Source organism: Mus caroli, chromosome 5 (genome assembly GCF_900094665.2).
Source record: "Mus caroli chromosome 5, CAROLI_EIJ_v1.1, whole genome shotgun sequence".
Taxonomy (NCBI): domain Eukaryota; kingdom Metazoa; phylum Chordata; class Mammalia; order Rodentia; family Muridae; genus Mus; species Mus caroli.
The window spans coordinates 97,842,706-97,855,448 of record NC_034574.1 but is presented as its reverse complement, the minus strand read 5'-3'; the positions used below and the strand labels follow the sequence as shown (position 1 = coordinate 97,855,448).

The window sequence follows — 12,743 nt, the reverse complement described above, 5'->3', positions numbered from 1 at the left end:
GATCCAATTCATTGTCTCAGGTAAATTGGATGTCTACACTGCCTGGGGATCTACATTGTCATTAAAACTCTGGTAGTCTGTGAACACCTGATATTCCACACATTAAGAAGTTCTGGACTTTTAAATAAAAGCATGGAGCTTGGTTTGTTTCTGGGGTACATAAGACAAGTGAGATGAGGTGTTTAAGATGTGGAAAATTCAACCTGAAATGGGAACAAAGAGTATAACTTCAGGAATGAAATATTCTATCCAGAATTCAAGGTTCTGGTGTCCTGTGACTCCGCATGTCTCCCTTTCTGAACTTAGGATGTCGAAGAAGGGACGGACCATCATCTTCTCCATCAATCAGCCTCAGTACTCCATCTTCAGATTTTTTGATAGCCTCACCTTAGTGGCTTCAGGAAAAGTTATGTTTCATGGACCTGCACAGGATGCTTTGGAGTACTTCAGATCTGCAGGTATGGCTGTCTATTGCTATGAGAGCTTCTTCATTCACAGGATCTGCAAAGAGTACAGGGGATATCAGGGATGCTGCTTGCCTCCTGTACAGACTTAATTGTGTGTGGGTTTCTTCACTTTAAATACCAGTGGTTACTTTGATGACAGGATTTTTGTTAGTTTAACAATATGGCTTGTTGTTTAGGTCTCTTCTTTGGCCTCGGGGCCCTTATCCATCATTTGAACAGCTTGGGAAAAGGACCATATCACAGTGTCCTTGCTCATGTAGCAGATGGTGGTTTTCCGTTTTCCCCTAGTGTGTGATCTGACTCTAAGTTGCTGTTGAGTTGTTACTTAACTTTGTGGTGACTTTATATTTTGGGTTCAGGCCTTGCTTGGGGGCAATAAGGACTTAAGTTAAACTTCATATTTATTTCAGAGTCAGATTGTATGGTGAGAGTTTTTTCAAAGGTTCATGCAGTCAGCTTCATCTTTTAGAAATATGGATACAGTTAAGGAGGATTCTCTGACTCCAAATATAGGCTTACCTCTTTGCTTTTCAGCACTCTTTATTTGTTAGTGACTAATCATAGTCACTTAAAATGTGCAAACTTGCCCGGCAGTGGTGGCACATGCCTTTAATCCCAGCATTTGGGAGGCAGAGGCAAGCGGATTTCTGAGTTCAAGGCTAGCCTGGTCAACAGAGTGAGTTCCAGGATAGCCAGGGCAACACAGAGAAACCCTGCCTCGAAAAACCAAAAAGAAAGAAAGAAAGAAAGAAAGAAAGAAAGAAAGAAAGAAAGAAAGAAAGAAAGAAAGAAAGAAAACTTGGTGAATCTATGGAGTCTAATAAAAATTTGGGCTGAGTTCAAGTGCTTGTCTTTACAGGAAGAGTTTGCATGTGTATATATATATATACATATATATATATATATCGTACATATAAACATATATACTCTTTCTACATTAGACAGGAAAGAAAGATTGCTGAAATATTGTGTGATTTTATATGTATATGTATATATATATACATACACATATATGTATATACATATATATGTGGAAAAAATAAATTAGTGGAGGAAAATCGCAAGAAGAGGAAGAAGTTAGACTGTGTCTTCCCTCCCCTCCCCCATTCTCTGAGAGAGCTCTTGGCCTGCATTCTTTGTAGGTTACAATTATGAATCCCACAACAACCCTGCAGACTTCTTCCTGGATGTCATTAATGGAAGTTTCTCTGATATATTAGACACAGAGGGACACAGCCATGAAGGTATGTGAGTTTTCTAGAGTCAGACATTTTTGTCTAACTGATTTCCTTTAAACACGACAATGTGGTTCATTAGAATATCGCTTTTTATGTTAATTAAGTGTCCTAAAATTAGCTGGTAGACTTTGTTGTTGGTCAGTGCTGGATGATTTTGATTTAATTTATGAAAGAATATTTATATGATATTGTTGGTAGTAATGGAAATTTCTGTTAGAAAGTAAATGCACTCATTGCTTGACATATTATTCTTTGTACTGTTTTAGATAAAGTTTGCTTAGGTAGCCAGGCTGTCTTTGCATCTGTGTGTTTTCTATTTCAGTTCCTAAGTATAGGCATTGTATGGCTATGCCAACTTGTCACAGAAAGTCACCTGAGAGGAAGAAACCTCCATTATGAAAATGCCCCCATAAGAGTGGGCTGTAGCCAAGTCTGTAGAGTATTTTCATAATTAGTGATTGAAGGGGGAGGGCCTGACCCTGTGATCTGGCCTTGTGGCATTGAAGCAGGTAAGCCAGCCCTAGGGCAAGAGAGTGGGAAAGCTGACCCTGCCCCTCACCTGGGCAGTACAGTAGATCTGGGCAGGGTCAAGAAAGCACAGGTGAGCCTGCCCTGAGGGTTTGAGAACAGGAGATCTGGCCTTGCCCCGTCTGGCTGCAGCACTCTTGAGTGTGGACCCTGTACCTCACCTGGGTACCACAATAGAGATGACTCTGGTGGCATGGAGGCAGGTGAACTGGTTTTACAGGCATGGGAGTGGGAGAAATGGCCCTGACCCTTGCTGGCTGCAGCACTGGGTGAGCTAGCTGAGGCAGTGCTAGAGAGGTCACCCTGGTGATAAAGATACTGGAGAGCTGGTAGACTGAGCAGCTCAGTTACCACTGAGGCCCAGACCCAGGGCTTTGTGTTAGCCCACTCCAACATCTGCCCCATCTTTGATCTGCTAGAGCTTGTGAAAGAGCCAGTCCTACAGATCCAAAGCTACAGGATCTCCATGACACAAGGCAACAGCAGGATATCTGAGAGAAGTCCCCATAAGAATCCAGTATTTATAGTGCAGCAGAAGCCAAACATCTCAAAACAGAGCACTGACTCATTGCAATGAACATTTGCAAACGGTTATTCTGTATAACAAACTGTGACACACTATAACTTAAAGAAATTTGACATTTTATACATTTGAATGTACATTTGCATGTAGCAGAAAGCAGGGACCAGACCTTTATATTAAAGAACGACCATCCAGAAACTGCCCCACTTGGGGATCCATCCCATAAACAACCACCAGACCCAGACACTATGGCAGATGCTAAGAGCTTGCTGACAGGAGCCTGATATAGCTGTCTCCTGACAGAAGTGGATGCTCACAGTCATCCATTGGACGGAACATGGGGTCCCCAATGAAGAAGCTAGAGAAAGTACCCAAGGAGCTGAGAGGGTTTGCAGCCCCAGAGGAGGAATATCAATATGAACTAACCAATACCCCCAGAGCTCCTTGGGATTAAACCACCAATCAAAGAAAACACATGGTAGGACTCATGGCTCTAGCTGCATATGTAGCAGAGGATGGCCTAGTTGGTCATCAATGGGAGGAGAAGCCCTATGTCCTGTCAAGATTCTATGCCCCAGTATAGGGGAAGACCAGGACCAGGAATGGGAGTGGGAGGGTTGGGGAGCAGGGAGAGGGGGAAGGGGATAGGGGATTTTCAGATGGGAAACTAGGAAAAGGGATAACATTTAAAATGTAAACAAAGAAAACATCTATAATAAAAAAAAAAGAATGAGATGTAGACTTTCCAAATGACAAATGTAAAATAGGTTTATCTATGACCATTTAATAAATAAATAATTAAATTGGAAGAAAAAGAAAGAAAGAAAGAAAGAAAGAAAGAAAGAAAGAAAGAAAGAAAGAAAGAAAGAAAGAAAGGAAGGTAGATCCATATGAGAAAGAAGCCTTTGTTAAGAATTAGGGTCCAGAAGGGAAAAGGCCATCCAGTTTTCTGAATCCATGAGGTAATAACAGTAGTTAGGCCAGTTAGTGTATTGGTCAGGGTTTTCTAGAGTCACAGAACTTATGGAATGTTTCTATATATTAAGGGAATTTATTTCAATGACTTATAGACTGTGTCCAACTACCTCAACAATGGGCAACTGTGAGTGGGAAGTCTAAGAATCTAGTAGCTGCTCAGTCCCAGGAGGGTAGGTGTTTCAGCTGGTCTTCTGTAGAAGTCGGTTCCAACAGATGTGCAGGCAAGTAAGTGGAAGCAGTTGAAGAAGAGTGAGTCTTCCTTCTTCCATTGTCCTTATGTGGGCCCCCAGCAGAAGGTGTGTACCACCATACCTGGACCTAAAACTTGCTTTGTCCCAAACTGACCTTGAGCTCAGAGGTCTGCTTGCCTCAGTCTCCTGGGATCAAAGGCGTGTACTACTTTGCCTGGGCCTAAACTTTTCATGGCCACTATACCTCACAATCTCCATATCAAGATCCAGGTTAGAAACCTGTGTCTTTCAGTCTCAAGATGTGGATCACAGGTGTGCCCTCCATTTCTGGATTGTAGTTCATTCCAGATATAGTCAAGATGACAACCAAGAATGGCCCTCGTAGTTAGAAATGCTCTTCTAATATGTAAAGGAATTACACACTAGCAAGTTGTTTTATTCTCAAATTTTTTGTGAGCTGAGGATGTAAGTCAGCCAGCAGAATGCTTGCCTAGCAAGCACAAAATCTTGAGTTTAGTTCCTGCATAACTGGGTCTGAAGGTGGATGCCAGTAGTCACAGCACTTGAGACACAGATTCAGGTGGACCGGGAGAAGACTGACGTCACTCTTGGCTATATAACAACTTTGAGGAAACTCTAGGTTACATTAAGACGGTCTCAAAGAAAAGTCAATACATAACACATGTGAAAAAATCAACAAATGGTACATTCAGGAATTCTACATGCTATTCAACAGAAAAATCGGTTAACATATTTTCCTCTGTTTCTGATCTTTATCCATTTTCATCACAAAGATGACAACTATGAAGAGCTTTTTGAGAGACAGTATCAAGTCACAGGAAAACTGGCCAATATGTATGCCCAGTCCCCCTTATACAGTGAAACAAGAGCCATCCTGGATCAACTCTTGGGAGAACAGAAGCTGGAGAGGAGCTCAGCTGTGGAGACCACATGTGTCACCCCTTTCTGCCATCAGCTCGGGTGGATTATCTGTCGATCATTCAAAAATTTCAAGGGTTTTCCATGGGTCACTGTGATTCAGGTAAAGTGATGAATTATTTCAAATGTACTGTGAAAGGCTCAAGTGGGAACAGTTTGTGTCTGTGTCAGTGACTTCTGAGCCACACTTGCCTTCTGCTACTGTCCTTGTGTTTATGGTCCCTCTGTACTTGCCATGTAGAAATGGTCACCACAGCAAGTAGAACATGAATACCTCCATACTTACAGAAAACTTTTTAGTGGGTTTTTTTTTTTTGGATTTTTTATTAGGTATTTTCTTCATTTACATTTCAAATGCTATCCCAAAAGTCCCCCATACCCTCCCCCCCCACTGCCCTACCCACCCACTCCCACTTCTTGGCCCTGGTGTTCCCCTGTATTGGGGCATATAAAATTTGCAAAGACCAAGGGGCCTCTCTTTCCAATGATGGCTGACTAGACCATTTCTGCTACATATGCAGCTAGAGACACGAGCTCTGGGGGTACTGGTTAGTTCATACTGTTGTTCCACCTATAGGGTTGCAGACCCCTTTAGCTCCTTGGGTACTTTCTCTAGCTCCTCCATTGGGGGATCTGTGTCCCATCCAGTAGCTGATTGTGAGCATCCACTTCTGTGTTTGCCAGGCGCCGGCATAGCCTCACAAAAGACAGCTCTATCAGAGTACTTTCAGCAAAATCTTGCTAGTGTATGCAATGGTGTCAGCGTTTGGAGGCTGATTATGGGATGGATCCCCGGATTCGACAGTCTCTAGATGGTCCATCCTTTCATCTCAGCTCCAAACTTTGTCTTTGTAACTCCTTCCATGGGTGTTTTGTTCCCAATTCTAAGAAGAGGCAAAATGACCACACTTTAGTCTTCATTCTTCTTGAGTTTCATGTTTTGCAAATTGTATCTTGTATCTTGGGTATTCTAAGTTTCTGGGCTAATATCCACTTATGAGTGAGTGCATATCATGTGAGTTCTTTTGTGATTGGGTTACCTCACTCAGGATGATACCCTCCAGGTCCATCCATTTGCCTAGGAATTACTTAGAGGGACTGTAATGACTAATCCAAGTAGGAAATTTCATTCAACAGTTGCATACAGTAATGAGAGGCACACTTGGGTGTTCCTCTCAGCTGTTTTCTTTAATTCACCAGCCCATCCTCAAGTCCAAGTACAGACATGAATAAAGTGAGCACAAAGGATTTTTCCTGGTGCAACATTTTTTGTGGTAGATGGATGATACCTGCACAAACAGATAAAATTCACAGCATGTCAAGTGAAAGAACAGACTTTGGAGAAAGTTTAAGTGAAGAAGGGGTGAGGATGGCTGGAGAAAGGGAGAGGAAGAAGGGATGAGATGATCGGTAGCTGAAATCAGGCTGTGAGGAAACGATGCCATTGAACCCCTGTGTGGGGATGAGGTGCATCTACTGTATGAGTGATGAGCCTACTGAGGAGTGCTGTTTCCCTATGTAGAGGCTGGTGTTTGAAAGCAGTAGCTACTCAGAGCAATTCATACACAGTGCAGCCAGACTTAACCAGGCTCCTCCCTGTCAGGTAACTGGGAACTGGGAGGAGGGCACTGTCTACTTTTCTTTAAACTGTCTCTGTAACAATGGTCACCCTGCCTTAAATTTTCTGTAATTTTAACATGAATGTCACAGAAATGTGGTCTCCCAGCTTTCTTGGGCCAAAACATATTTATTTATGTTTTTTATTTGATGATGGTGTTGCTGTGTTATCTGTTGGTGTCAGGGTCTTAGCCATTAGAGGACAAGTGATCTGTCATGGATCTCCATCCATACTCCTGTGCAACCTTCACAGTCAGGTTACCTGGTTATTGTAGGTTGTTACTTTACTATCAGATATGTACTTTCTGTTGAGTACAGAAAGATGGCCAGATGTTGGCTGCGATGAAACCCTGCCTAGTTCTTAACACATGCACAGCTGTTTTCATGTTTCAAGGTTGCTGCCTTCTCTGTGTGTATGTGAGTGTTACTCTCATTTGAATTATACTATCAGTTTCTTCAAACACATGGGTCTTTATACTTGGACCTTTATACTTGTCATAAAAGGGGTATTTTTATGTTGTATCTCATTGGGAAAAAAGGATCTGATATGATTTGAAAACAAGTAAGTAGCTATATTCGTCAGATTGTGTCATTCATTGTTGAACAGTGAGGCAATGGTCTGATGTAAGGGGTGTGTGTGTGTGCGTGTGTGTGAGTGTCTGTGTGAGTGTGTATGTCAGTATGTATGAGTGAGTGTGGTGTGTGAGTATGTGTGTGTGAGTGTGTATGTGAGTATGAGAGTATGTAATTGTGAGAGTTTGAGTGTATATGTGAGTGTGAGAGTATGTGTGAGAGTGTATGTGAGTATGAGTATATGAGTGTGAGTGTGAATGTGTGTGTGTGTGTGTGTGTGTGTGTGTGTGTACACATATTATCAAGGGTAGGAATTGAGGACTAAAATTTTAAATATGTATTTACTCATTTTTTATGTATGAGGGTTTTGTCTGCATGTATAACTGTGCACCATTTGCTTGCCAATGGAGGTTAGAAGACAGTATCAGACCTTCTGGAACTGGAGTTTCATGTGATTGTGAGAGGTCTTTCAGGTGCTGGGAACTGAGCTCTGCTCCTCTGAAAGAGCAGCAAAAGTTCTTAACTGCTGAGCCATATTTCTAAACCTGGGATTTGGGTTTTTAATTTAAGTAATCATGTTTTTTAAAAGTAACCAGATGAATAATAGAATAAATACTTTAACTGAGTCATAGTATCATGTCACCTTACTCCTTAGCTAAGTGAAGCCAGCATTAAAGTCATTTAACTCCAAGACCAGAAGATGTGCAGCCTCCTTGTGAACTGTGTGCACAGAATAGATAGGGAGCTGAGGGTCAGGAGGAGTTGGGTGAGTTTTGATGAGCACAAACCCCTCTGCTGAGGTGATGGAACAGCGCTGACAGAGATGATGGACAATGGTGCACTGGGTGCTGCAGAGCTAGCCATGTTGGCAGCAGTAATGCTCTCTGTTGTTCAGGCTCAGATGTCCCAGAGGTTGCAGAGGTGAGGACAAGCTCACTCCCTCTCAGCACACAAGCCCACGGTTAGGAACTGTGTCATGAGTGGGTTTTATTTTTATTGTTTCACCTTCCCTGGCCATTCCTCCTGAGGTACAGGGAGAAACCTTAGCTTTTCCAGGGTCTGTACACTTAAGGCCTCAGATTGCAGGGCTCTCAAATTTTAATTTAATGTACTAGCAGTCTATAAACATGTGTGTTTTATATTCTCCCAGGATTCTGGTCAAAATATGGTGTTCATCTCATTGTGAAGATATGATTAGGAAACCATGTATCTTAAAATAATGGACAAAAAAGGAGCATTTTTCACTCCTAATGGAAATTTTCCTTTTTCCTCATTTTCTGTTTGATAGGCCATTATCACAGTCATACTGGCTGCAGCCGTAGGCACTGCTTTCCGTGTCCTAAAAAATGATTGTATTGAAGTCCAGATGAGGTAAGCAAACTTGGGTCCTGAGTTTGAGACAATGCTGTCATTTTATTCAACATTATATAAATCAACTGAGACTTGAAATTTGTGACAAGCAAGCATTTATTATGTGGTCGAATGTGTTGTACATTGAAAGCTGAGAGAAAGAGCCTACTTTTCAAGTGTTTATATGTAGATAGTATGATACTATACATACCACACAGTTCACATTTTAAAGTTCTCATCTTATATATTACATCCCTACCATCTTTCTCCTCCCCTTCCCCAGTTTCTCTCTCTCTCTACCTCCCTTCTCTCCTAGATGCACACTCATCTCTTGTCCTAAGAAAAGAGCAGGCCTCCCAGTGACAACACCAAACATGGAATAAAAAGCTTCAAGAAGGTTAGACACATACCCTCCTATCAAGGCTAGATAAGGCAACCCAGAAGGAGGAAAATGGTTTTAACAGGTTTTGGTGTATGTGACTCTAACCACAGTCTAAAGGTGGGGCAGTTTTCCACCTTCCTACATAGAGTCCTAGAGCTCTGAGAGGAGATACCCCCCTCCATATGAATCAGTCTCAATTCCTGGCATCCTCTATTCTACTCTCTGCCTTCGAATATGACTAATTTTGGACCCTGAATTACAGTCATAAAGTATTTGTGGTTTGTTGTTAGTTTGATTAGGCTCTTGTTTGTTCCGGCTGACTTGATAGGGCAATGTCTTCAGGACTCATCAAAGTGTGGTGGTTGTGTGTAGTTCTCAGGCCCTGTAAAGCAGAATAATTGTCTATTGCATGCACATGCTATTGGTTCATTCATCTTAGCCTAGAAATGCAGTTTTCTCTCACCTCTAGCCAGAGGTGACCAATGCTGCTGAGTGTGTGATACATGTGTTTGAGCCCTGGGATTTTGTCCTTAAGGAAGAGAGATAGAGTTGACATACCATAAGGCCATTTTGTTATGTGAAGAACTGCTGCCCTGACTCCACTCCACTGTACTATTTTATATTCTTACTAGCAGAACACATGGGCTCAATTCCATATTCTCACCCAAACATATTCTTTCTTGTATTGAACAAGGTGCCTTAAGAAGAAAATAAGTAAGAATCCATTGGATGTTTTATGAATTGTTTGCAGAACCCATTTTAAGTTGGAATATTTTCTTTTCATTCCAAAATTATTTATGTGTTTACTTAGTATGTGTATGTGTGTGGGCATGTATATCTTACAGCCTGCATGTGGAGGACAGAGGACAGCTTATAAGAGCTGATCCCTCCACCACATGGGTTTCAGGGATTGTTTGCAGGTCATCAAGCTTGCCGTAGTCATTTTACCTGCCAAACCTACTCATTGGCCTGGGATTCTTCCTTGCTATTGAGTTATAGTTATTTTTGTTTCTGAAATATGAGCCCCTTACCACGTACACAATGCACATACATTTTCTCCCCTTATGTGTGTTGGCTTTTTATTCTGTTGATAATGCCATTGGTGCATGAATGGTTTTAGCTTACCTATTTATTCTGCATTTGTTGCTCGGGGTCAATTTTCTTGAATATATTTGGTTTGTTGAATGTGAGTGTTGGGTACCAGGATGCAATTCAGTTATTCTGACTCCTCATTATAGATGCCACTTTTGTGGTTGTTGTCTAGTTTGAGTTCTAATGTGGCCTTAAAAATACTCACTTATGTTCCAGATGTAGTTTCTCAGCAACATCACCATTGTCAAAATTCTCACTGAAATGTATGTATGGCAAATGCTTTGCTCAAAACTGTGCTCCCTGCTACACATCCCAAGATCAGGGTACCTCACAATGGCCAGATAATTTGACAACTAAAGAAACTTCAGGAAGCTTCTCTTGTGTATTTGTGAGGTGTGTGAGTGTGTTAGTGTGTGTGTGTGCATATGTATGATGGAAAGTGTATCTATAAGGTGTGTATCAGTGTGTGAGTATTTATGTATGTATGAGAATGTGAGTGTGTGTGTATGTGAATATATAAATGTGTGAGAAAGACTTGTGTGTTAGTGTGCATGAGTGTGTGTTTGGGTGTAATTATGCCATGTTGGATACTTTATATACACTCTTGTGTGTGCTTCATCCAGATTTATGTAGGTGTGTATACATGTACATGTGGGTCAAAATACATATGTTTCCATGTGGGGGCCAGAGGTTGAGACTAGGTTTTACTTGATGACTCCACTGTCTCTTTCAAGACAGGTTTCTCACTCAACCTAGAGCTCAATTATTGGCTGGGCTGGCTGGCCAATGAGCTCTAAGATCCTTCTCAGTATCCTTCATCTCTGTAGTACAGGTGTGAGGTGTGTGCCTGGCTTTTACATGGGTTCTAGGTCTGAACTCAGGTCCTTATGGTTTCATGGTTGACACTTTGCTGAACAGGCCACCTGCCCAGCCCCACAAATCAGTTTGATGTGTGGAAAAAACAATTAGTTTTGAAAGAAAGAAGGATAAACCCAGCTCTTCAGTGGGTTTCCTCCTATGTGGATTGGCCGTCAGTCTGCACAGAGACAACTGTTACAACAGGCATCTTCTCTGAAGTCTGAACACTTGGCAATCCTCCTAGGACTTGGCTTGTGCCTGTGTAGAGGGCACATCTCAATCCACCACAGCTTAGGTCACAGGATAGAAGATGTAGACACTGTCAAAGGAAGCATTCAGAAATAAACCCCGAAAACCCCAAAGTGGAAATGTTCTTGGAAAATGCAGACATAAAGAAGAGTTTTATTAGCTGTTTCTACATCGGCCTTTAGAAATTGTGAAATACTCTTAAGATGTATTTTTCACTTCCTCTCTTACAGTATGTTAGAGGAAGTTGAACTGTGTGAAAATGGCCTTTGTGTGTGGTTTATTGAATGCTTCCTGAGGAGTGTTTGTTTCTTTTGGTTGGTGGACTTGTCACTTGCCTGCTTGGCAGAACTAGAGTCATATGGGGGAAATGAACTACAGTTGAGAAGATGCCTCTGTCAGACAGGCTGTAGGCAAGTCTGTGGGATTCTCTTGATTAATGGTGATGTGGTTGAGGCTGGTCCACTGGGGACAGAGTTATCCCTAGGCTGGTGGTTCTGAGTTGTACGAAAAAGCAGGCTGAGCAAGCTATGAGGAGCAAGGCAGGAGGAGCCTCAGCTTCCATTCCTGCCCCCAAGTTTCTGCCTTGAATTCCTGCTCTGGCTTCTCTTAGGCTGGACCAATACTTGGGATATATAAGACAAATAAACCCCATTCTCCCAAGGTTGCTTTTGGTTATAGTGTTTACCACAGCAACAGAAACCTAAGCAGGACAGTTAGAAACACTTCTTCAGTATCATCTATTAAATTATTTTTAGGGTCAATATTAGTATTTAAACCATCAATAAAGTTCAGAAGGCCAGAAGTCACTTCTCATGCTTGGATCCAGTGTTGCCTTTGTACTTTGTCCAAGCAGTGTAACTGGGAACTGGATTTGAATTTTGTGGCATATGAACTCCTTTGGGTCAATAGTGTTGAGATGGCAGCAGAATAGGAAGGAACTGGCATTAAAGGAAATAATTACACCCAGAAATTCATCCTGTGCAAACTAACAAACATATATGAAATAATTTTTCCAAAATATGTCTGTAATCTGATGTTCATTGGAACACTACACATAGTAACCAAGTTAAGGAATTTAAATGTCTGCCAACATTAAACTGGCAAAGAAAATGACAATTGTAATACTGTGCTTATGTTGAAAATGGGAATTTCACCAATAAAGGATAGAATTGAAAATTTAAAGAACACCATTCAAAGTAAAATAATCTAAGGACAGAGAGACAAACACGTGTTTCACTTACTTGTGGATTGTAAAGCAGTTCATCCCCCAGGCAGTGTGGCTGACAGAGGCGACTGCCAGAGGAGGTGTGCATCGAAGACACACATGCAGGCTAAGAGTGTAAAATCCATTAAACTGGAGAAGTAACATTCTCTTCTACTGAAATAAGGTGTATGGCATATTCAATCCAGCAAGTACAATATACACCTCAATGTTTCTGAGCATATATTTCAAATGAGGTACCATAAAGATGATATAGAGATGGGTGGGTACCACTTCCTTTAGTTGATTAAATTATTTCATAAAAGGTATAATTTTTCTTTTATAATTTATACATTTAACTAAATTTGTTAATCTATAGCTAAAACATTTTTAAAAATCAAAAGAATTGGGAACAAAACACCCATGGAAGGAGTTACAGAGACAAAGTTTGGAGCTGTGACGAAAGAATGGACCATCTAGAGACTGCCATATCCAGGGATCCACCCCATAATCAGCTTCCAAATGCTGACACCATTGCATACACTAGCAAGATTTTG

At 41.4% G+C, this 12,743-nt stretch overlaps 1 protein-coding gene across 2 annotated transcripts in view; it reads left to right on the top strand.

Annotated features, from left to right (window-relative positions):
• LOC110294574 (ATP-binding cassette sub-family G member 3) overlaps positions 1–12,743 on the top strand; it is a 72,686-nt gene that overhangs the window by 41,426 nt on the left and 18,517 nt on the right. For both annotated transcript variants that reach the window (XM_021162899.1, XM_021162900.1), the window contains exons 7-10: positions 307–458; positions 1,610–1,711; positions 4,720–4,967; positions 8,343–8,425. In XM_021162899.1, coding sequence (XP_021018558.1) covers positions 307–458; positions 1,610–1,711; positions 4,720–4,967; positions 8,343–8,425 — 585 coding nt within the window. The remainder of the gene's footprint in view (positions 1–306; positions 459–1,609; positions 1,712–4,719; positions 4,968–8,342; positions 8,426–12,743) is intronic.